Source organism: Lynx canadensis, chromosome C2 (genome assembly GCF_007474595.2).
Source record: "Lynx canadensis isolate LIC74 chromosome C2, mLynCan4.pri.v2, whole genome shotgun sequence".
Lineage (NCBI taxonomy): Eukaryota > Metazoa > Chordata > Mammalia > Carnivora > Felidae > Lynx > Lynx canadensis.
In genome coordinates, this window is record NC_044311.2 from 1,961,868 (window position 1) to 1,987,369 (window position 25,502).

The window sequence follows — 25,502 nt, forward strand, 5'->3', positions numbered from 1 at the left end:
ATGAACATATGTAAGTTGCTTGAATAGTGCCAGGCACACAGTAAGTACTATTAACCTATTAATCCGGAACCTTGGTACCTTCTCTGTCTTTCAACATATCCATAAATCGTCATTTCCGTCCCAAATAAATTTGAGATGATTGGCTTATCCATGGAATGCTTCCCAGGGTGAGTATCCAATGGGTCCTATTTAGACAATACCGGGGGGCCCCAACACTTGAATCCAATCTGGGTTCAAATTGCTAGCCCGCAAGGGTGACTTAATAGTGTTAGACTAGACTGAAACCCTGGTACCAACTGTTTCAAGTTTTCACAAGTAATGTTTTACATAACTGGTGAGCCGTAAGCTAGTCTCTCTTCAGTGGAAGTACGTACTCTTAAATATTTCTGCAATGTGTTTATAGAACGGCAGTCAGCCATCAGCTAAAATTCTGAAATCAAATAATGCATAAGGTAGTGCCACTCACTTGAAATAGCATTTTTAAAACTCTGGCCGTAAATGTTTTAAGTGTGCTTTCAAAAGGTTGTACAGTTTGGAAAAATCATCAAAGAACACTGAGGGGGCAATAAGAACCAAGAGTAAGAATGCATAATTTGCAAATTGTAAAAAAAAAAACAATGACTCTCCCTTGGCCAGCATAAATGACTGCAATTTTTGGAATCTAATGTGCTTCTCAACATCACTAAGTAAACACAATGAACAAAGATCTAGAGATTATCGGTCTGAAGGAGAATCACGTGTCAGCATGTTTGGGTGGGGCAGTGTTGCAATCACTGCTATTAAGTCTGGAAAGAGCGTTAAAGAACCCCTAACCCAGGGGCCACAGTCCAAGCCAGCAAAGAGAATCTGTCTTTCCAGCTGGGCGTGAAGCCCTGAGGCCTTCCAAGCTCAGAACAAGAGAGGAACCCACAGTGGGAAGCGCTGTGCTCAGCCCCTCTGCCCCACTGGTCTGACACTGGGTTGGAGACTCTCCAGCTAATCCCCTGGAGAAGGAGGTGAAGGGGCCCCGCACTGGCCATTAGCTCCCCGAGGTAGCACCGGGTTAAGTAACTGGCAGGAAATTGTTTGGGCGCAACTCACCATCAAGCGTGATTATTTCCTTATCGGTTAAAAAAGACACAGAACGTACACTTTGGCAAAAACACTTCACGAAAATGCTATATGAGGAACCGAACCAAAATACAATTCCACTGACTATAACTGAGTTGGCTACCCCAGAAGTGAACAAGGTTTTCCTAACACTGGGTAGATAAACTTCAGAATCTCAACACCCTAAAACAGCTCTCTAGACAATTCCTGTGTGCAATGCTCTTTATTACTTCTCTCTTGCTTTTTAGTCATAAATTGGTATTCAACACTAAAGTTGTCTGAAACTAAACTTTTCTCATTTGCTCAGGCTGATCACTCCTAGATGGAGATGTTCCCATATTTCCAGGTAAATACATGAGAATCCTAGACTCAGAAAAGGCTTTAAGGATCACTTTGCTTCTTTACTTTACGGATAATAAAACTGAAGCGCTGAGATAGTCTGTGGCTTAAGTGGCTGAGCGGGAGCGATCGTCCAGGTCTCCAGCCTCACTCCTGGCCCCAATTCTTCTGCTATTTCTCCATCCTTGGTGCTGAATGAGAATTCTCGGTGGAGCTTTCAGATCACTAAATGTGTGTCAAGAGTCTCCTAAGATTAAAGCACGGAACCAGGTGTTAATGATGCAGGAATGGGGCTCTAAAAAGCTCGGTGATGGGGAACCTGGGTGGCTCAGTCGGTTGAGCGTCCGACTTCGGCTCAGGTCACGATCTCGCGTGATCTCGCGTGAGTTCGGGCCCCGCGTCGGGCTCTGTGCTATCAGCTCAGAGACTGGAGCCTGCTTTGGATTCTGTGTCTCACTCTCTCTCTGCCCCTCCCCTGCTCATGCTCTCTCTCTGTCTCAAAAATAAATAAAAACATTTAAAAAAAATGAAAAGCTCAGTGATACCACTAAGGTGATAAACATGAACAAGGAGGAAAAGTAGTCTATTACTGATACAGAACCCAAAGCAAAATGCAAGTAGAATTTTGGTCCTCATGTATGCAGACACCTTCTTGGGTCTTTATATTAAATCTGACTAAATGCAGCAAAATCAAAAGGCAGCAAAGAGTGACCAGTTTACTCACCTTTTTAAAAAGTCCTATGTCTAAAATAAAGCTAACTTACCTCCACATCTGTCTGAAAGTTAAAAAGGTCTATTCTTTGCCAGTTGCTTCCATCCAGGGCTAAAATGTTCCAGGCCTGGGAGGCGGGAGGAAGAGGAGGAGAGACAGGGGTGAAGGCAACTGTTAGAGGAAGTCTTGACTCAGCCTCTGTATTTTCAAACTTTTATTATCTTTTTTTGAAAGATTTTATTTTTCAGTCCTCTCTACACCCAACGTGGGGCTCGAACTTACGACGCCAAGATCAGGCGTCCCATGATCCACCTACCGCGCCAGGCAGGCGCCCCTAAACTTTTATTCTTGATATACATTAAGTTGACAAATATGGAATTATGTTAAATACAAAAGATGATATTAAAGTTAACTGCTTGCTTGAACTAAAACTCATTCTCGTTCTAATAAAACTTGATATTTATTGATAAACATCTGGTTAATACTCTACCTTGGAAATTTGTGCACATCGGCACAAAGTTACTATATCCAAGAAGGAAAATATTCTAGGAAGAAAGGGGAAAAACAAAAAAGTGAGACAGTATTAACGTTTTAGGATATTTACAACTTTAAAGATAAAATCTCACGTGCCACCTGGATAGATCGTAAGTTTTTTCAAGATTCCTCAATTCACAATAGACAAGCCCACTACAATTCTACGTCACTACTGTGAAATGTTAAATGTCCACACGTTCCAAAGCTGTTTTAAACACACTACACAAATCCCCTTAAAACAGCACCAATTAAACTCGTATGCCCTTTGTTCCAAGGACACGGACAGGGACACTAGATCGTAACTTGTTCCATTGAAAAGCCAAATCTCTAACCTCCCAGACACTAAGCCCAGGGAGAGCTAAATCCTCCTAATTTTCACGTCCCTAGCACACGTCTCATGTCCCAAACCCCTCTTTTGGTGGCAGATGGACCCAACAGGCTCAGATGCCCGAGCCTCAAATAACGCGGTCGAGCAACACTCCGTGCTAAACTCCGTTTGGTTTTGGCACATTTGTTCGCAAGGCAGAAGGATGGAGCCCGGTCACTGGGAAGTTGTACGGGAGACCGGTTTTTCCCGAGCAGAAGCCAGGAACCACAGGAGACGAGGAAGGTGGGCACAAGCAAGGCAGGCGAGGAAACGAAACCCGTTGACGCCAGCTGTGCCCTCGGAGGAAGCGGCACCGCCAGTCAGCGTGGCAGGCGTCCGAGCGCGGTCCCCAGGCTGGCGGCGGAGGCAGCTGCCGGTGGGTGGCGGTCAGCGCTGTGCAGCAGCGGCTGCAAACAGGGAGCGGCTTTCTCGCGAGAAGAAAGGTGGGCGGGGACGAGGGCGGGGACGGTAATAGGATCTCCGTTCTCATAGTTCTGGAAGGTACCCACGGAAGTCTGCGTCCGTGCGGCGCGAGGGGCAGGAGGGGGCTGGCCAACAGGCGCCTACAAAGCTCTTCGAGGCTCTGCAGAGGTGACAGTCGGTGGCGAGCCGAAAGCCCGCGCGCTCAGGAAGGACCCGCGAGCCACCGCGGCACGGCCAGCGCCACGGCGCTAGTGAGGCCGCAGGCCCCGCTGGGGACAACGGAGGCGCCGGGCGGCTTCGGGTGAAAAGCAGAGGCCAGAAGCACACGGGCCACGCTGACCTTACAAACCCCGGGGGGACTCCGTCTACAGGAAAATGCCGGCGGCGGAACACGCGCGCTCACACGGACGCCAAACACGCTTCAGCGTGTCCGCCGACACTCGCACGGCCTCCGTGGAAACACATCGCGCCCCACCCCCGGGCCCTGCCGCCTCAAGGCCCACGTCCTGTGCCACACGCCCCCCCTACGACGGGCCACAGCCGATCACCAGTCCCCCAAAAGAACGAGGACCCCGCGGAGAAAAGCCCACGGTAGGGCGGAGCGCTCCACGCTGGGGCTGAGCCCTAAAGCGTGAGCCGAGGGGGGAAGAGGCGCTGCTAAGCCCCCCTTGAAACCCTTCAAGACCTCCCGCTTTGGAGACCGCGTGCCGTCACCGCTCGGCAAGAACGGCTGTACTGATGATAATAACACTAGCTAACTCTGATCGCCTGCTTGCCAGGTGCGAGCCGCAGTTTACGTTAGCCACTTCACGGTCTCAACGCCGTCGTGAGATGCTGTCACGATCTGCTTCTTCCGAGTCGGACGCGGAGCACAGAGAGGTCAGTAACTTGCCCAGGCCGCACAGACTGTGAGAGCAGAGCTAGGATGTAAACCCAGGTAGTCCGGCTTGAGAGCCCAAGCCCATGGCCACTATCCACGCAGCCTCAGAGAGTTCACCAGAGCTGGTTTTCCTTCAGGATTGGACCGGATGCCGTTGCTTCAACTGAACAGCAAACGAAGCAATTGTGTTTCCATAGAAAACTACGCATGGAAAACACGTATCTTGAATGCTACAATCACACTAACAGAAGCGAAATGCCCACACGTCCAGACACACGCGAGAACCAACAGCTGGAACGCAAGCTTACATGTCTCATGCTTACTAGCAAATTTCGTGGTTACTGAATGAAAACGCAGACCGCCTGTAGTATTCACATTATTTCCCCTTTCCCCATGACCCCACGAAACCATGTAGTTGAATTTGCACAAGTTAAATAGGCAAGATGGGACTCCAAACTGCCAAAGCGCAGCCTAAGCCAAATTCCTGAATCATGTTTCAGTGAATAAAATAAATGCCCTGAATGGCAGCGCCGGGGACACTGGCAATAGAAACGGAGCTCGCTAGAGGAGTTAGAGTCATGGGAAGTTGAGCTCTGGACTTTGCAAGGCAATCTTTTTTTTTTTTTTTTTTTTCCTGGAAATTGCTTCCTACCTCGAATGTTATCATTTCACCCTTCATTAAGAAAGCATTGCGATGGCAACTTGGTCATAAGCAAATATATATAGGGGTATCCAGGAGTGGATGTACTTCTGGACTTTGTAAGACTCTTCGAATTATGAAGTTTTCTAAGTCTTGATGTCTGTTAACATAAGTCCTTCAACTTGGTTCTTCATCAAGATTCCGTTGGCTATTCTTGGTGCTTAGAATTTCCGCTTACATTTTACAATTGGCACGTCAATTTTCACAAGAAAACTTTATGAAATTTTTATTGGGATTACATCGCATTTATAGAAACTTTGGGGAGAATGAGATCTTCACAATATTAAGTCTTCCAATTCAGAAACATGATATATTCCCTTATTTATTTAGGACATCTTTAATTTCTCAGAGTAATTTTTGTAGTTTTCCACATAGACTTTCTGTTCATCTTTAGATTCCACCCGCTGCCCCCCAGTTATTTGATGTGTTACTATTAAAATGAAATTTTTTAATGTCATTTTTTTTAAGTAGTCTTCATGCCCAGCATGGAGCCCAACGTGGACCTTACATCTGTGACCCTGAGATCAAGCCCTAAGCTGAGACCAAGAGTCCAATGCTTAACCGATTGAGACACCCACATATTTTTTTTAAGTAAGCTTTATGCCCAACATGGGGCTTGAACTCATGAACCTGAGATCAAGAGTCACATGCTCTACCGACTGAGCCAACCAAACGCCTCTTCAATGTCATTTTCTAATCGTTGCGAGTATACATAATCTCCATACATTTACCTTGTATCCACCACCACTTCCAAATTCATTAATATATGCTCTTTAGTGTCAATAATGGTAATGAAAGACATCTTTTTCTCATTGCCATTTCAGAGAAAAAGCTGTCACTTTTTAGTTATTATGACATTTACTATAGGGTTTTCCCCCTTCCTTTTCAACTTTTAATTTTTTTTTTTTCAACATTTATTTATTTTTGGGACAGAGAGAGACAGAGCATGAACGGGGGAGGGGCAGAGAGAGAGGGAGACACAGAATCGGAAACAGGCTCCAGGCTCTGAGCCATCAGCCCAGAGCCCGACGCGGGGCTCGAACTCACGGACCGCGAGATCGTGACCTGGCTGAAGTCGGACGCCCAACCGACTGCGCCACCCAGGCGCCCCCCTTTTCAATTTTTAAAAGTTACTTTGCTATACCCTGTAAAAGGTTTCAGTTTTGTCCATGCACGACTTAAACATCTCTTTCACATTCACTTATCTCCCCTTTGAAAAATTTATTAAAAGAAAATAGTACATATAGAGTTCCCATATATTACCCTCCATATTGACACACACTTTCTCCTATTATTAACATTTTGCATTCTTGTGGCATATTTCTGACAGTTAACAAATACTGGTACATTATTATTAACTAAAGTCCATAGTTTAGGTTAAGGTTCACTCTTTGCATTGTATCATTAGTTTTATGGGTTTTGACAAATGGATGACATATACCCACCATTACAGTATTATATGTAAGAGTTCACCAGCCTATAAGTCACCTGATTCACAAGTCCCTCCTTCTCACGAAGCCCTGTTAGCCACTGATCTTTTTTTTTTTTTAACGTTTATTTATTTTATTTTATTTTTTAAATTTTTTTTTTCAACGTTTATTTATTTTTGGGACAGAGAGAGACAGAGCATGAACGGGGGAGGGGCAGAGAGAGAGGGAGACACAGAATCGGAAACAGGCTCCAGGCTCTGAGCCATCAGCCCAGAGCCTGACGCGGGGCTCAAACTCACGGACCGCGAGATCGTGACCTGGCTGAAGTCGGACGCTTAACCGACTGCGCCACCCAGGCGCCCCGTAACGTTTATTTTTGAGAGACAGAGCACAAGTCGGGGAAGCAGGCTCTAGGCTCCAAGCTGTCAGCACAGCTGAACCCATGAACTGTGCAGTGCAGGGCTCGAACCCATGAACTGTGAGGTCATGACCTGAGCTGAAGTTGGATGCTTAATCAACTTGAGCCACCCAGGCGCCCCAGCCACCGATTTTTTTAATGCCTCCACAGTTTTGCCTTTTTTAGAATGTCATAATTGGACTCATACAGTATGTGCCTATTCAGATTCATGTCCTCACATAGCAATATGCATTTAAGGTGCTTCTCTTTTAGTGGCAAGATAGCTCACTATTTTTTACTGCTGTATAATATTGAACTGATTCATCCAGTTAAAGCCATCTTACGTGCTTTCCGTTTGGGGTAATTACTAATAATTCTGCTATAAACATTTGCATGCAGGTTTTTGTGTGGATGTTTCCTATTCGGATAAATGCCCAGGAATAGAACTGCTAGATGATGTAACTTTATGTTTAGCATTGTAAAAACAAAACAAAACAAAAACAAAAAACCACCAAACTGTCTTCCAAAGTGCCTGTGCCATTCTGAATCTCCACCAGCAAAGAATGAGAGTTCCTGTTGCTCTGAATCTTGTCAACACTTGGGATGATCAGATTTTTAAACTTTAGCCACTTAAACAGGTGTACAGTGATATCTCATTGTTTAATTTTCAACTCCTTAATGACATATGCTACTAAGCAACTTTTCATATGTTCATCGCCATCTGTAGATCTTCTTTGGTGAGATATCTGCCTAAATATTTGCCCATTTTTTAATTGGTTTGTTTTCTTGCTGGGTTTTAAGAGTTCTTTATGTATTTTGGACATCAGCCCTTTATCATATATGACTTTGGCAAATATTTACTCCCAATCCGTGGTCTTTTTATTCTCTTAATGTTGTCTTTCTCAGAGAAGAAAGTTTTAACAAAGTCCAGCTTGTCAATTTTCTCTTTCATGGATCATGCTTTTGGTACTGTATCTGAACACTCACTGCCAAACCCAAGGTCACCTACATTTTCTCCCATGCTTCTTCCAGAAGTTTCACAGTCTTGCATTTTCCATACAGGTCTATGATCCATTTTGAGTTGATTTTTGTGAAAGGGGTAAGGTCTGTGACTACATTCTGCCTTTGCGTATAGATGTCCAATTGTCCCAAAAGCATTTGTTGAAAAAGATACTCTCTCCGTTAAATTGCTTTTGCCCTTTTGTCAAAGACCAGTTGACTGTGTGTGGCTCTATTTCCGGGCTTTTTATTGTGTTTCACTGATCTATTTGTCTACTCTTTCACCCACAACACACTGTCTTGATTACTGTAGCTTTATGGTAAGTCTTTAAGTCAAGTAGTGTCAGTTCTCCAATATTGATCTTCAGTATTATACTGGCTTTTCTGAATCTTCTGACTTTCCACTTAAACTTTAGAATGAGCTTGTCAATATCCACAAAATAACTTGTGGTATTTTGACTGGGACTGTGTTGATTCTACAGGTCAACTTGGGAAGAATGAACATTTTAACAACATTGGGTTTTCCTATTCAGGAATGTATAACATCTCTCCATTTATTTAGATTTCTTTGATTTTTTTCATTGGAATTTTGGAGTTTTCATCATATAGATCCTGTACAAATTATACCAGATTTCTACCTAAGTATTTCATTTTTTTATGCTAACATAAATGGTATTGTTTTTCACTTCAATTTTTAGTTGTTCACTGGTATATAGGAAAGCAATTACATTGTACATATTAACATTGTATCCTACAAACTTGCTATAATTGCTTACTAGCTATAGAAATATTTTGTCACTTCTTTGGGATTTTCTCCATACATAATCATTTCATACACAAACAAGACCAGTTTTATTTCTTCCTTTCCCATGTATCCTTTTCTTTCCTCTTTTTATCTAATTGCATTAGCTAGGACTTCCAGTACTATGAGGAACAGGAGTGGTAAGAGTGGTCATCCTTTTCTTATTCTTGATCTCGGGAAAAAAGCATTGAGTTTCTCACCATTAAGTGTTAGCTGTAGGTTTCTCATAGATATTATTTTGTTTTAATGTTTATTTATTTTTGAGAGAGACAGAGCACAAGTGGGGGATGGGCAGAGAGAGAGAGGGGGACAGAGGACCCAAAGCTGGCTCTGTCACGACCCCAAGATCAAGAGTCACGTGCTCTACTGACTGAGCCAGCCAGGTAGCCTGGTTTTTTTTTTGTTTGTTTGTTTGTTTTTTTGATGCACACAAAAAAAATCAGGTAATTTATTTTTTTTAAAAGAGAAAACACATAGCTGCTTTTTATTAAAAAACTCAGAGATGAAATAAATCTGCTGAGCCCTAAAACATTTCTTTCTTTTTTTTTTAATTAATTTAATTTTTTTTTTTTTAATTTACATCCAAATTAGTTAGCATATAGTGCAACAATGATTTCAGGGGTAGATTCCTTAATGCTCCTTAATCATTTAGCCCATCCCCCCTCCCACAACCCCTCCAGCAACCCTCAGTTTGTTCTCCATATTTATGAGTCTCTTTTGTTTTGTCCCCCTCCCTGTTTTATTTTTGTTTCCCTTCCCTTATGTTCATCTGTTTTGTCTCTGGAAGTCCTCATATGAGTGAAGTCATATGATTTTTGTCTTTCTCTGACTAACTTCACTTAGCATAACACCCTCCAGTTCCATTCACGTAGTTGCAAATGGCAAGATTTCATTCTTTTTGGTTGCCGAGTAATACTCCATTGTGTATATATACCACATTTTCCTTATCCATTCATCCATCAATGGACATTTGTGCTCTTTCCATACTTTGGCTGTTGTTGATAGTGCTGCTATAAATATTGGGGTGCACGTGTCCTTCAAAACAGCCTATCTGTATCCCTTGGATAAATAGTAGTGCAATTGCTGGGTGATTGGATAGTTCTATGTTTAGTTTTTTGAGGAACCTCCATCCTGTTTTCCAGAGTGGCTGCACCAGCTTGCATTGCCACCAACAGTGCAAAAGAGATCCTCTTTCTCCGCATCCTCGCCAACATCTGTTGTTGCCTGAGTTGCTAATGTTAGCCATTCTGAAAGGTGTAAGGTGTTTTTTTAAAAAAAATTTTTTTTTAACGTTTAACTTATTTTTGAGACAGAGAGAGACAGAGCATGAACGGGGGAGGGACAGAGAGAGAGGGAGACACAGAATCGGAAGCAGGCTCCAGGCTCTGAGCCATCAGCCCAGAACCCGACGCGGGGCTCGAACTCACAGACCGTGAGATCGTGACCTGAGCTGAAGTCGGACGCTTAACCAACTGAGCCACCCAGGCGCCCCAAGGTGTTTTTTTTTTTAATGTTTATTTATTTTTTACAGAGAGAGACAGAGCATGAGCGGGGTAGGGGCAGAGAGAGAGGGAGACACAGAATCCAAAGCAGGCTCCAGGCTCTGAGATGTCAGCACACAGCCCGACACGGGGCTCGAACTCACGGACTGCGAGGTCGTGACCTGAGCCGAGGTCGGATGCTCAACCGACTGAGCCACCCAGGCACCCCTCACGGTGGTTATGATATGTATTTCCCTGACGATGAATGATGTTGAGCATTTTTTCATGTGTCAGTTGGCCATCTGGATGTCTTCTTCAGAGAAGTGTCTATTCATGTCTTTTGCCCATTTCTTCACTGGATTATTTGTTTTTTGGGTGTTGAGTTTGATAAGTTCTTTATGGATTTTGGATACTAACCCTTTATCTGTTATGTCATTTGCAAATATCTTCTCCCATTCCGTCAGTTGCTTTTTAGTTTTACTGATTGTTTCCTTCACTGTGCAGAAGCTTTTTGTTTTGATGAGGTCCCAGTAGTTCATTTTTCTTTGGTTTCCCTTGTCTCCGGAGACGTGTTGAGTAAGAAGTTGCTGCGGCCAAGATCAAAGAGGTTTCTGTCTGCTTTCTCCTCGAGGATTTTGATGGCTTCCTGTCTTACATTGAGGTCTTTCATCCATTTTGAGTTTATTTTTGTGTATGGTGTAAGAAAGTGGTCCAGGTTCATTCTTCTGCATGTCGCTGTCCAGTTTCCCAGCACCACTTGCTGAAGAGACTGTCTTTATTCCAATGGATATTCTTTCCTGCTTTGTCAAAGATTAGTTGGCCATACATTTGTGGGTCCATTTCTGGGTTCTCTGTTCTGTTCCGCTGACCTGAGTGTCTGTTCTTGTGCCATAGCCTGGTTTTTTTGTAGTGTTCTTGATCAAGTTGAGGAAGTTCCCCTCTATTCTTGGTTTGATGAGACTCTTGGTCATCATCATCTAATGTCATCTAATGGACATTAGAATTTATCGAATGCTATTTCTGCATTTACTGATGACCTTGTGATTTTTTCTTCTTTAGACAACTGATGTGATGGATTACCTTCATTTTGGAATGAAGCATCCTTGATTGTGGCATATAATTCTTTTTATGCATTGTTCAATTTGGTTTGCTAAGTCTGTTGAACTTTGCATCTATGTTCACAAGATACATTGTTCTGCAGTTTTTCCTTTCTATAATGTCTTTATATGATTTTAGTATTACAGTAATGCTGTCTTCACAGAATGAGTTAAGAAGTCTACTGCTTCTATTTTCTGGACGATGTAAAGAATGGGCATCATTTCTTTCTTGTTTGTAGAATTCACCAAAATAACCATCTGGGTCAGGTGCTTTCTGTTTTGGAAGGTTATTAATAATTGATTCATTGTATTTAATAGATATATGTCCATTCAGTTTATCTATTTCTCCTTGTGTGATTTTTAGTAGTTTTTGTCTTTCAAAAAATTGGTCCATTTCATCTAAGTGATCAAGTTTGTGGACATAGAGGTGTTCATAATACTCCTCGATTATTCCTTTAATGTCCATGAGATCAACAGAGATGATCCCTCTCCCATTTCTGATATTAGTAATTTGTGTCCTCTTTCATACTTAAACTGACCAGAGGTTTATCAGTTTTATTGATCTTTTCATAGAACCAATTTTGGTTTTGTTGATTTCCTCTACTGTTTTCAATTTCATTGATTTCTGCTCAACTTTTTATTAGGTCCTTTGTTTTGCTTGCTTTAGACTTCCATTGATCCTCTCTCTAGTTTCCAAAAATGGAAACTCAAATTATTGTGCTTAATTACACTGACTGATTTTCAAATACACAAACAAATCCTGTATCTCTAAAACAAACCCATTGGTTATAATTATTAGGCATTTTATATATTGTTGGACTTGACTTGCTAGTTTTGTTTAGGATTTTTACATCTATGCTCATGACAACTATTGGTGTATAATTTTCCTTTCTTATAACATCCTCATTCAGTTTGGTATTAGGGTTATGTTGACCTCATAAAACTGCCTCTATACTTTGAAAGAGTCTAAGACTGGTATCATTTCTTCCTTAAAATTTGGATATTTTCCAAAGGAATTGGAATAGGAGTGGTAAGAAAAGCTTTCGGGGTTTATTTTCTTCAGGAAAATTTTATTCCTAAATTCTATTCAACAGATAACTCCCCATTTCCTTCTTGGCCTTTTGGCTAAGATCAAGTGTAGTAAAATAACTTCAGGTTTTTAATTTCTTCTATTGGTTTTTAAAAGTTGTGTTTTTCAAGGAATTTTCTCCTTTAATCTAGTTTCATATAGTGGTTAAATGTGTTCCATAATTATGTCCATACTACTTTTATTTTTTTAATCTTTATTTTTGAGAGAGAGAGAGCACACGCGCAAGTGGGGAGCAATGGAGAGAGAGGGAGATGCAGAACCCTAAGCAGGCTCCAGGCTCTGAGCACAGAGCCCGACGCGGAGCCCAACGCAGGGCTTGAACTCATGATCTGCAAGTTCATGACCTGAGCCGAAGTCAGACGCTCAACCGACTGAGCCACCCAGGCACCCCATACTACTTTTTAAAAAAATGTTTATTTATTTATTGTTGAGAGAGAGAAAGAGAGAAAGACAGAGAGAGAAAACACAAGTGGGGGAGGAGCAGAGAAAGAGGGAGACACAGAATCTGAAGCAGGCTCCAGGCTCTGAGCTATCAGTGCAGAGCCCAACACAGGGCTCAAACTCATGAACTGTGAGATCATGACCTGAGCCGAAGTTGGATGCTTAACCAACTGAGCTACCCAGGCGCCCCTATCCATACTACTTTTAAAAATTGGTTATGTCTCCAGTTTTAGAATAATTTCTCTTGTTTTTTCCTTTATCAGTCAAGCTGGAGAGTTATCAATTTTAGTAATAAAAATTATCTTTGTTGATTTCTGTTTCCTTAATCTATCCTCTTCATCAATTCCTTCATTATATTTCTTCGAATTTTCTGCATTTTTCCAGTCATTTGAGATGGAACTCTTAATTACTGACTTTCTTCCTTCCTTTTCTAATGCATGCATTTAAAGCATTTCCAAGAACCATCCCACAAATTTTGATATGCCATACTTTCATTCTTGCTTAGTTTGAAATACTTTCTGATTTCCACTGTGATAACTTCTGATTCATGGAGTTAGAAATAGGTAGCTTAATATTTTCTTATTATTGATTTCCAGTTTAGTTCCACTCTGGTCAGAGAAAATACTCTAGATAATTTCAATCCTTTGAAATTTGTTGAGATTTACATTATGGCTCAACATAGAATCTACTTTGATAAATGTTTCATGTGCATTTTAGAAGAATGTGTGCTCTAAAGTTGTTGGATGTAGTGTCCTGTATAGGTCTGGTTGGTTAAGTATGGTTCACATCTCCTATATTCTACTTTTTTTTTGTCTGATTATTCTATCAGTTACTATTAGTCTATCAAGGGTATGTTAAAACTCTACATATGATTATGGATTTGTCTGTTTTTCCCTTTAGTTTTGCCTTATATTTTTTCAACTTATTTTATCAGGTTCATCAAAACTTAAGGTACCTATTGCTGTCCAATAGATGTTTTCTTGTCAAGAAATGTCTGTTTCTAATATACATCTTGACTTAACGTCTGCTTTGTCAATGTTAACGAAGCCACAACAGCTTTTACTTTCTATCAAACTTCATCTCTTGTCATTTTTAAAACTCCAATTTAAACACTTGCTATTTGTTTTCCATTTTCCCCAACTGCTCTCTGTTCCTTTGCTCTCCTTTTAAGAATTCTTTAAAATAACCAAATAATGAATGACGTCTCTGTATTTCTGGTGGTTGCTCTGAACACAATACATCCCCATTTCAATCCAGCTTAAATTAATATTATTACCTCCAGAGCCACAATCACAATATACTCTCATTTCATCTTCTGTGTTAATGTTGTCATCTGTTTTACTTGACATATATTATAAACCATAAAGTGTTATGACTTTTGCTTAAAACAACTATAAATAATTTTTAAGAGGCAAAAGGTATTTTATATTTACCCACATACCTATCATTTATGGTGTTCCTTATTCTTTTCTGTACATGATTTTCAGTTCCCTTCAGCCTAAAGAATTTCCTTTAGCATTTCTTACAGTATGGGAAGGTTGGTGATGAATTCTTAGTTTTGTTTTACCAGAAAATACTTTTATTTTTTAAAGATAATTATGTTGGATAGATAATTTTGAGAGGTTTTCCCCTTTTCTCTCTGCATTTTAAAGATGCCATTCCGCTGTCTTTTGTTTTGAATTATTTCTTATAAGAAATCAATGAGGGGCGCCTGGATGGCTCAGTCAGTTAAGTGTCTGACTATTGATTTCAGCTAAGGTCATGATCTCATGGTTCGTGAGTTCGAGTCCTACACTGGGCTCTGTGCTGACAGTGCAGAGCATGCTTGAGATTCTCTCCCTCTCTGCCCCTCCTCTGCTCTCTCTCTAAAATAAAATAAAATAAAATAAAATAAAATAAACTTAAAAAAAAAGAAGTCAATGAGAATTTGTATTATTATTCCACATATATATCTTTTTTTTAATTTTTTAAAATTTATTTTGAGAGACAGAGCATGAGCAGAGGAGGGGCAGAGAGAGAGGGAAACACAGAATCTGACGCAGGTTCCAGGCTCTGAGCTGTCAGCCCAGAGCCCAATGCAGGGCTCAAACCACAAACCATGAGATCATGACCTGAGCCGAAGTCAGACACTTAACCGACTGAGCCACCCAGATGCCCCTCCATATATATATATCTTAAGACTTCTCTTTATCTTTGGTTTTCAGTCATTTAACCATGGTGTACCTAGAGATATTTTTCATTATATTTATTCACTTGGCATTCACTAAACGTCCTGAATCTGTAGACTGTCATCAGATTTGGAAAATTTGGGGTTCTTTCTTCAAACTTTTTTATGCTCCGTCCTTTCTCTGGACCTCCTATTACACATGTTAGACCGTTTGACAGCACGAGGTGCTAAGGATGTGTTAACTTTTTGCTGTCTCTTTTCTCTGTGCATATCACTTTGGATAACTTCTATTAACCTTTCCTGAAGTTTACTGATTCTATCTTTTGCATTGTCCAGTCTGCTTGAAAGCCTAACCAACTTTTTTAAAACATTTGAGTATTTTTCAGTTCTAGAAATGCCATTGATTCTTTTTAGAGTTTCCACGTATCTCATGAAATATCCCTTCTCTTCACTCAATACAGACATTTTTTTCTGTATATGATTTAACACTTTTTTCATGATTAAAAAATGTATCAACGTATGGCTGACATAGAAGATAGTGTTCAGGCGTACAGCACTGATATCAAACAATCATATACACTAGGCTATGCTCACCACAATAAGTGTAACCCATTTGTCACCATGTACAGTGTTACTGACTATATTCCTTAGGCTGTATGTTTCATCCCCATGACTTATAACTGAGAGCTTGTACCCCTTAATTTTCTTCATTTGTTTCCCCACCCCTCCAACTCCTTTCTCTCTGGAAACTACCTCTAGAAACTTCTCAACTAGAGAAGACTTAGCGACTCGTGGCTTATCGCTGCCACGTTTAGAAAGGCATTATAAGAAAGCAAGTGCTCGGGGAAAAAAACTGGTTGGCTGGCAAGCAGAAAGAAAAGGGGAGAGAGCACAGAAACTGCAGGCCCGAGATTGCCGAAAAGCCAATTACTGTCTGTCTGAATACTGCTTTCCAAAACTTACAAGTTACCTTGAGATTACTTGAAATTCTCGGTTAAATAGATTAGCTAAATCCTGCAGCAAAGACTGGATTAAAGTTGCTCCCATTCTTCCCAAGCCTATTATCGCTTCAGGGGAGAGATACCACTGAGAAAGAGAGGAAGTAGGGGCAAAAGGTACAATAAAGCAGTCCTGGGCTGCAGTCTAAAAGTGGCTGGGGTTACAGGCACAGGGAACTAACTAGAATCAAACATATCAGAAGATGAGCAAATTCTGAAATTCCGTCAAAGAATCCAACCAAAATCTTGGCCTAAAATATGCTAATTACAATGTTTTAAATGTTTATTTATTTTTGAGATTGAGAGAGAGAGAGAGAGACAAAGCATGAGGGGGGAGGGGCAGAGAGCGGGGGAGACACAGAATCTGAAGCAGGCTCCAGGCTCTGAGCTGTCAGCACAGAGCCTGACACATAGCTTGAACTCACGAACCGCGAGATCATGACCTGATCTCTTAACTGACTGAGACACCCAGATACCTCAATGACTGTGATGTTTTAATACTATATATGAATACTGTATTTTCATGCTATATATGAAATGTGTAAAAAAATGGGAAGATTTGCAGAACTTAGTGAACCAATATTTTCCAAGTGATACATTCATGATGTTTCAAAACCCACACTGAATGAGGAAAAGATCTACTCAAAGTACAAAGACCAATGGAGTTTAACTTAGTAAGGTACAAAAAGTTGATTGCCATGGTTTTAAAATTCCAATTTGCAACTAATATTTAAGAAATTGCCACCTGTCAAGTTTAGGTGGCACAGCAAAATATCCACAATTATATGAATAGGCTATTAAAGTACTCCTCCCTTTTCCAACCTCATATGCAAAGCTTTATGGCAGAAGGAAATGAAATAATAGATTGAAGATAATCAGGAAAAGAAAGTGTAAACAAAGAAGTGTATATCCAGCAAAACTTTCTTTTTTTTTATAATTTTTTTTTTAGTGTTTATTTATTTTGAGAGAGAGAGAGAGTGCAAGTGGAGGGTGGGGCAGAGAGAGGGGGGAGACACACAATCAGAAGCAGGCTCCAGGCTCTGAGCTGTCAGCACAGAGCCCGATGTGGGGCTCGAACCCACAAACCATGAGATCATGACCTGAGCCGAAGTCGGACACTCCACCAACTGGGCCACCCAGGCGTCCCAACACTTCATTTCCTTGGTCAATGACAGTACGAGTGATTTTTTTTTTTTTCTCTTTGGCACTCTTCTGTATTTTGCATATTTAAAGATATATTTTTATACTAAATAAAAATTTTTTTAAAGTTGAATCAAGAACACACATTTTTAAAAAAATCACCAGGAATGCTAATAGTAATCTAAATATTAACACTGTTCATTTCTTTAAAAAGAAAATAATATAAGTAAATACAAGATTATCACACAAGTTTAGCAGATTTAAAACACGTCACTTACTAAGTGCTTTCTGTATGTTAAACACTGTGGGGGGTAGTCACTTTGACATGTACTATCTCATGTAAATTTTGGAATGTGTATTTATCCATCATCTCAGAAGTAAGTCATTGCCTTATTTACAGATCTTAGAAATAAACTCATCTGAATGGTTACAGAATTTGTCCCTATATGTTTACCAAATCCTAAGTCAAAAAGGTGGCATTTGAAATTCTGGTAAAATGAAAAAATAAAATTCTACACAATATTTACTGAATTAATTATAAATTATACTAACGAAAAAAGTTTTTCATGCAGTTTTCCTTTACTTTCTGAAAAAGTTAAAATGAATCTACATACATAAAGCTGTATACATTCTTGGGACTTGTCTTTTTCATCAAATGTTTTAAACGCTAATTTCCACTGCATTTCTCACAGTACTTACTATAATACTGATCACCTACGGGTTCAAACATTAACCATTAAACTGACAGGAACCAATGCTAGGTTTGGATTCATTCACAAGCCACCATATTTCAAAATTATTCACCAAAATGTGTATGGATGTTATAATGTGTACACACACATGTATACTGTAATGTGCAGGTTCATATGGATATTAGTAAAATTAAGGAATGAACCCAACTAGGATAAAAAACTGACTTTCAAGTATGAAGGGCACAAACTGGGGTCAACATACAAGACCTCGGAGAATACCGTTCCCGGGAACCCTTCCTGAGGAATCTTCGACAGGATAAGCACCAGACAACACAATGACTACACAGACTTTAAGTAAAGACTGGTGGTGAGCATTAAATAGACCAAATGAGAATTAAATGGGAGAGGGTGTAATATATGATGCAGATTTAGTATAACCATTTAAAAGCAGAGGTGAGGGGCGCCTGGGTGGCGCAGTCGGTTAAGCGTCCGACTTCAGCCAGGTCACGATCTCGCAGTCCGTGAGTTCGAGCCCCGCGTCGGGCTCTGGGCTGATGGCTCAGAGCCTGGAGCCTGTTTCCGATTCTGTGTCTCCCTCTCTCTCTGCCCCTCCCCCGTTCATGCTCTGTCTCTCTCTGTCCCAAAAATAAATAAACGTTGAAAAAAAAATTTTAAAAAAAAAAAAAAAAAAAAAAAAAAAAAAAAAAAAAAAAAATAAAAGCAGAGGTGAGGAAAAAGAACGTATGCAAAAAAATGTCACTGTTTTCTTCGGTAATTATACTGGTGAAAACCGTTCTGGGATTGTTATTCTGAGGCTGCCGTGTCTGTGATGTGGAGAAAGCAAAGGGGAAAATACAGGGCCTAATTCTAGAATTCCCCGTGTCCGAGCCAGGACTAGTAGTATGGAAGAAAGGAGACGTAGTTGCACAGACTGATGAAGTAAGGTACTAAGTTACGCATCAGATACCTCAGTATGAAATCATGAGTTTCTCATCTCTCTATACGTTCACTATACTGAACTAGAAATAACTATACGTTCACTAGAAAAAATACCTCTAGCAACTAGATCGTAGTTCTGACACTCTTTCCCACAAAAAGAAACCAACACTTACTGAGAAAGTGGCTGATTTCAGGTCTGGGGCAGGGGATATATGGAATGAGCCTGATACACCTGCATATTTGTCAGGAAGGAAACCATCAAAAGTGCTACGGGAAAGGACTCAGGAAACAAAGAGAAGACCATTTGAATTTCAATAAAAGTAATAACCGCAGTGAATTAAAAATCATTAAACAGGTTTGCATTCATAAATCTGTAATACTTTTAAAAATTCTAAGTCACCTCCAAAAGATGTGAAGAAACCACCTCATTTTTATTTTTAAGTAATTTAAGACTTACAGAAAAGGTGCAAAAACAGGACAAAGAACTCTTGTGTACTTTTCATCCAGATTCCCCAAGTGCTAACATGCTAACAACATAACGCCTTTGCATTATCATTCTTTTTACAGATAGATGGAGAGATGTTAAACTAATCAAACGGGGAGCCTATTAGACTGAGATGGCTCCAGTGCTGGGGCCGCCTGAGCAACCAGGACTCGAAGTCTTTAGATGCCCCCAAGTTATGAGATCGGAATCCAGGGATAACCAATCACAAAAGAGCAGACTAAGCTTTAAGACACAGCCAATCAGGGGCACCTGGGTGGTTCAGTCAGTCAAGCGACAGACGCTTGTTTTCGGCTCAGGCCACGATCTCGTGGCTCCTAAGAAAGAGCCCCCCCATCGGGCTCTGCGCAGACAGCTCAGGGCCTGCCTGGGATTCTCTCTCCTCTCTCTCGGCCTGCCTTTCTCTCCCTCTCTCAAAAATAAAGAAACAAACATGAAAAACTATACACAGCCAATCAGAGAACTTCCTTTCCTCGCCATCCTCCCTTGTATACAGAAGCCTTTTCCCTGGCATTCCTGGTGTCTCAGTGCCCCAAACGGATTCTTGCTCAAAGGAATCTTACAACTCTTAATATGCCCTAGTTTACCTCTTAACCAGTATCACATAAACACATATATGTAACTGTCCCGGAAATATTTGAGAGGGAGTTGCAGGCGTGATGTTCATTTACCCCAAAACACTCAAGTGTCTCCTAAAAACAAGGGCACTCTTTGTCAAAGACACAGTACAATGATCAAAACAAGGACAGTAATACAATACTATTATTTAATCTATAGATATTAAAAATGTGCCAACTGTGCCATTAATGGCCCTCCCAACAAAAGAAAAACATTTTTTTCTGGCCCAGGACCACAGAGTGCAGTTAGCTGTCTTGTCTCTTTAGTCTCTGAATCTGGAACATTCTCTCACCTTTATCTTTCTTGACTTTTTTTTGAAGCATACAGGCTACTTTGTAGGATGTCCCTCTGTATGTATCTGCTGTTTCCTCATGATTAGATTCAAGTTATTAATTTCTGTCACAAATGCCACAGAAATAATATTGTGGTCTTCTCGTACATCATATCAGGAGGCACGGCGTGTCCATTTGTCCTGTTATCGGGGATATTAACTGTGATCATTTGGTTAAGATGCTGTCTGCCAGACTGCCTCATTATAAAATTACAATTTTTCCCCTGAAATCATTGTTGCACTATATGCTAACTAACTTGCATGTAAATTAAAAAAAAAAGAAAAGAAAAAAAAGAAAAATGAAAAAAAAATTAAAAAATAAAATGACTATTTTTCCCTTTGTAATTAATATGGCCTTTTGTGGAAGATCACTTGAAACTATGTAAATGTTTGGTTTCCCAACGTCAAACCTTCACATATCTCACTTTCAAAAACCGGCAAACAGGGGGCGCCTGGGTGGCTCAGTCGGTTGGGCGTCCGACTTCGGCTCAGGTCATGATCTCGTGGTCCATGAGTTCGAGCCCCGCGTCGGGCTCTGTGCTGACAGCTCAGAGCCTGGAGCCTGCTTCCGATTCTGTGTCTCCCTCTCTCTGACCCTTCCCCGTTCACACTCTGTCTCACTCTCTCTCTCAAAAATAAATAAACATTTTTAAAAAAGCCAAAAACTGGCAAACAGGAAGAATCAAGCATTTACCTTGACTTTCATGTAAACTGTAACACTAGATAATCAAATAGAAATGAAGAGAAATTGCTCTTTATAAGAGTATTCTAACTAATAAATGAAAAAAGAATCAGAATATCAGTTTGCAATCCCAGTAAGTTAATGGTCTAAGCAGTAAGCATCAATAGATGCTAGCATCCCCCACAAAAAAAGAAAACCAGACAATTTTGTGACTCCTGATGAAAGAATACAACACCACATAAAATCTTACCAAAGGGACAGAACCTGCATCTGATCAAGTTTCTGGATCTCTCAAGTTCCAAGAACTATAGATGATAAAGGAAACAGGCTGAAATTGCACAATCAGGATGCAATTAGCAAAACTCAGTCTGTGGTAACTTCTGCAAGTCAGATAACCCAAGTTCTTCAACATAAAATGTATGGAACAGAAAGAGATTAAAAGGGGATCTGCTGATTATCAGAGACTTAAAAGATTTATAAATTTTCAGTGGGCAATACAAAATGTCAAGCAACGCACATTTGGGTGATCAATCTAAAAAGAAATGAAATACAGTGATAACTATAAAAGTCAAGATAGTGGTTACTTCTGGAGAAGGAAGAATCAATTGTAACTTGGATGGGGTATGATATGGAGGTTCCTGAAAAAATAAAAACCAGAACTACCATGTGATCCAGCAATTCCAATTCTGGGTATATAACTAAAGAAAATGAAAACAGGATACCAGAGAGATAGACGCACTCCCATGTTTATTGTGGCATTATTCACAATAGCCAAGAGATGGAAACAACCTGGATGCCCATCAATCGACGGATGGATAAAGAAAATGTAGCGTGTGCGTCTGTGTCCGTGTGCATGTGCATGTGTGTGTGTATTAGTCACCCGTGAGAAAGATGCAAATCCTGCCATTTGCAGCAACACGGGTGGACCCTGAGGACAATATGCTGAGATAAGTCAGACAGAGAAAGACAAATACTGTGTGTCACTTATTTTTGGGAAAACGAAGAAAGTTGAACTCATAAAAAACAAAGAGTAAAATAATTACTGTGGGTAACAGGTGGAAGAATGGAACAAATGCTGTTTAAGGGCACAAAACTGCAACTATAGGGACTACAGACAACAGTAGGATGTGGAGAAAAGGGAATTCTCATGCACCGCTGGTGGGAATGTAAATTGATGCAGCCACTATGAAGAACAGTATGGAGGCTCCTCAAAAAATTAAAAATAGAACGACCATACGATCCAGCAATTCCACTTCTCGGTATTTATCTGAAGAAAATGAAAAAGACTTGAAAAAGATATCTGCATTCTCATGTTCACTGCAGCATTACTTACAATAGCCACGACATGGAAGCAACCTAAGTTGCTTATGGATGAGTGGATAAGGAAACTGTGGTTCCTGATATAATGCGGTATTATTCGGCCATAAAAAAGGGAAATCTTGCCATTTGCGATAACATGTATGAACTTGGAGGGCATCATGGTAAGTGAAATAGATCACACAGAGAAAGACGAATACTGTACGATCTCACTTACATGTGGAATCCAAAACAAAGACTGAGCTCATAGATACAGAAAATAGATTTGTGGTTGCCAGAGGTGGGGAAAGGGGAGGGGCAAAATGAATGAATGGGATCGAAAGGTACAAACTTCCAGTTATAACAGAAGTAAGTCACGGGGATGTAAGGTTCAGCATGGTGACCACAGCGGATAATACTGTATGGCCTATTTGAAAGTTGCTAAGCAAGGAGACATTAAAAGTTCTCATCACGAGAAACGATTTTTGTAACTATGTATGGTGATGGACGTTAACTAGACCTGTTGTGATGTTCATTTCACAATACACACAAGTGTTGAATCATTACACTGTATACCTGAAAACTAATGTCATATGTCAAATACATATATAAATTATTTTAAAAGTTAGATTTACTGTGTTATGGCACATAAAGTCCAAGTCAAAGACCAGAAGTTACAAAATGCCTAAAGAATCTATAGGCACACTCAAGAGGGAGAGAACATGGCCTCGAACTTGGGGAAAGCCTTAGGTTGAACTAAGTGAAAGACGGGTAAGTGAAAGACAGACATTTTCAAGAAGCAGAATGAATCCAGGAGAAAACACATTAGAGAATGACAATTTCAGGGACTGGAACGAATTCAGAGTTCCCAGAGTTTGCAAGGAAGCTGGAAAAGAATGAGAGATGCGACAGAGTAAGAGTTAACAGGTATACATTTCTGGTGAATAACTTAGGTCATAACAATTTAAATGGGCTTTACACTAAAGGTAGTAAGAAAGGTTTGAGGCAGGAAACAGGCAGAATTGTAAGATAAAGAAATAACAAAAAAGAAAATCATAATAATCATAGTGAATAAAGTATTAGTTTAAAAAAGTAAGTTTATTTATTTATTTTTGAGAGAGAGAGCGTTGTGAGTGGGGGAGAGGGGCAGAGGTAGAGAGAGACAGAGAATCCCAAGAAGGCCCCGTGCTGTCAGGACAGAGACCACCATGGGGCTTGAACCCACCAACTGTGAGATGGTGACCTGAGCCCAAACCAAGAGTCAGATGCTTAACCAACTGAGCCACCAGGTGCCCCTAAAATATTAGTTTTAATCATTAAAATCCTAAATTGCCCTCTTGCAAAGATTATTACATTGGGACACTATTCGGCAAATTGGATTCATAAACAAAATACAGAAGATACAGTATTAAAAACAAGAGGGAAGGGGCACCTGGGTGGCTCAGATGGTTAAGCATCCGACTTCGGCTCAGGTCATGATCTCACGGTTTGCGAGTTTGAGCCCCGCGTTGGGCTCTGTGCTGACAGCTCGGAGCCTGGAGCCTGCTTTGGGTTCTGTGTCTCATTCTCTCTCTGCCCCTCCCCCACTCTGTCTTCCTCTGTCTCTCAAAAATAAATAAATGTAAAAACAAAAAATTTTTTTTAAAAGAGAGAAAAAAAGCCAATGGCAAATCACTAAGAGACAACCCCATAGGCAAAAAATATATTTCACAAAAGAGGACATACATGCAACTGATAAACAGATGCTCAGCATTACCAGAATTCAGAAAAATTCACATCAAGAGCACAATGTGATGCTCTTCTACCCTTAAGACATGTAGCAACACTAAATGTTAGAGTGACTCAACGAGGCTCTTAACTGATTGTTTGTATGAAGGGAAATTGGTAAGATCCCTTTGGAAAAACAGTATTACTAAAATAGAGTTGATTATTTAGGGGTATAGCCTATGACCCCCCGGCAACTTCAGAGAGAAACTTCTGTGTATTTGTAGCAGGAGACATCTATGAGGATATTCATAGCAGCGCTGCTTTTACTAACAAAACAATGGAAACCCAAGCATGTACCAAAGAACAATCAATAAGTGAATCTTGGTCCATTCACACAATAGAATATTATACAGCAGTAAAATGAAAAACAGTGAAACAAAGCAACATGGGTCACTCTAAGTACCATAATTTTGAGTGAAAACCATGTCTCAGAAGGCACACTTTTGTTTTTTTTACAAAGTTAATACACAAGCAAACGTAAACACTATTTACTTTTAGGAATTTGATTGTTTAGTCAAATATATTTAAGGTAAAAAAAATTTAAAGAAAAGAATCATAAATACAAAGTTCTTGACAATATTAACTTGACGGTGGGGAGGGGGAATAGGCAACACACGGATCAGTGATGAAAAGGACGATTAGCCAAGAATTACGAGTAATCCAATTCTGCAATCCAATTTAACTACAGTTAAAAAAAAAAAAAAAAAAAGCTGCAGTAATCATTCCTGTATACACACCTGAGTGATACATCCCCATAGATGTGTCTTGGCAAATATATTAGTAAATTCCTAGAAATGGAATCTGTGAAGACGTATGTTTAGCATTTTGAAGATTTCCCCCCAGTGGCCCCACAGAATGGCTCTAGCAGTTCCTAGTCCCACCTCTGAAGCATCTTAGAGTGACTTGTCTTCTGTCTCCTCACCAAAACCTAGCACTATCGAACTTTTGGGTTTTGCCAGATAAGTAATATCTCATTATTGAGATTTATATTTAAATATGGTCCTGACTGAGAACCAAGCAAACTGGCCATTTGTATTTCTCCCTTCGTTCATAACTCTCTTCAAACTGTTTTAAGAATGATCCACTTTAAGGGGCGCCTGGGTGGCTCAGTCGGTTGAACATCCTACTTCAGCCTAGGTCATGATCTCTCGTTTGTGGGTTCGGGCCCCGCATCGGGCTCTGTGCGGACAGCTCAGAGTGTGGAGCCTGCTTCGGATTCTTCACATTGTCTACCTCTCCCTGCTCGCACTCTGTCTCTGTCTCTGTCTCTCAAAAAAATAAAAAAAATAAAAATTAAAAAAAAATCCACCTTAAAAGAAAAAGAATCATCCACCTTATTCCTAATACTTAAGCGTTTTTTATTTGTGCATTGAAGAATATGGCCCCTGCTTGTAACGTGTATTCTAATTATTTCACCCACCACTGCGCTATGTATCTGTGGTAATGGTATGTTTTGCCATATTTTACTACTCACGGGGTCAAGTTTACCAATCTTTTCTGTTGTAACTTCTGAATTCACAGATTTTTAATTAACAGCTCTCTAACATAACTTTCCAGGCATGAAGCTCTGGAAAAGAAGGTACCAGTTC

General features: G+C 40.2%; 1 protein-coding gene across 7 annotated transcripts in view; it reads right to left on the reverse strand.

Moving 5' to 3' along the window:
* FBXL2 (F-box and leucine rich repeat protein 2) overlaps nucleotides 1-25,502 on the reverse strand; it is a 113,033-nt gene that overhangs the window by 47,787 nt on the left and 39,744 nt on the right. For all 7 annotated transcript variants that reach the window (XR_004344065.1, XM_032594634.1, XM_030330138.1 and 4 more), the window contains 2 exons: nucleotides 2,631-2,685; nucleotides 2,193-2,267 (listed from right to left, as the gene is read on the reverse strand). Coding sequence is in view for 6 of the 7 variants with exons in the window: in XM_032594634.1 (XP_032450525.1) it covers nucleotides 2,193-2,267; nucleotides 2,631-2,685 (130 nt within the window). In the remaining variant the exon portion in view is untranslated. The remainder of the gene's footprint in view (nucleotides 1-2,192; nucleotides 2,268-2,630; nucleotides 2,686-25,502) is intronic.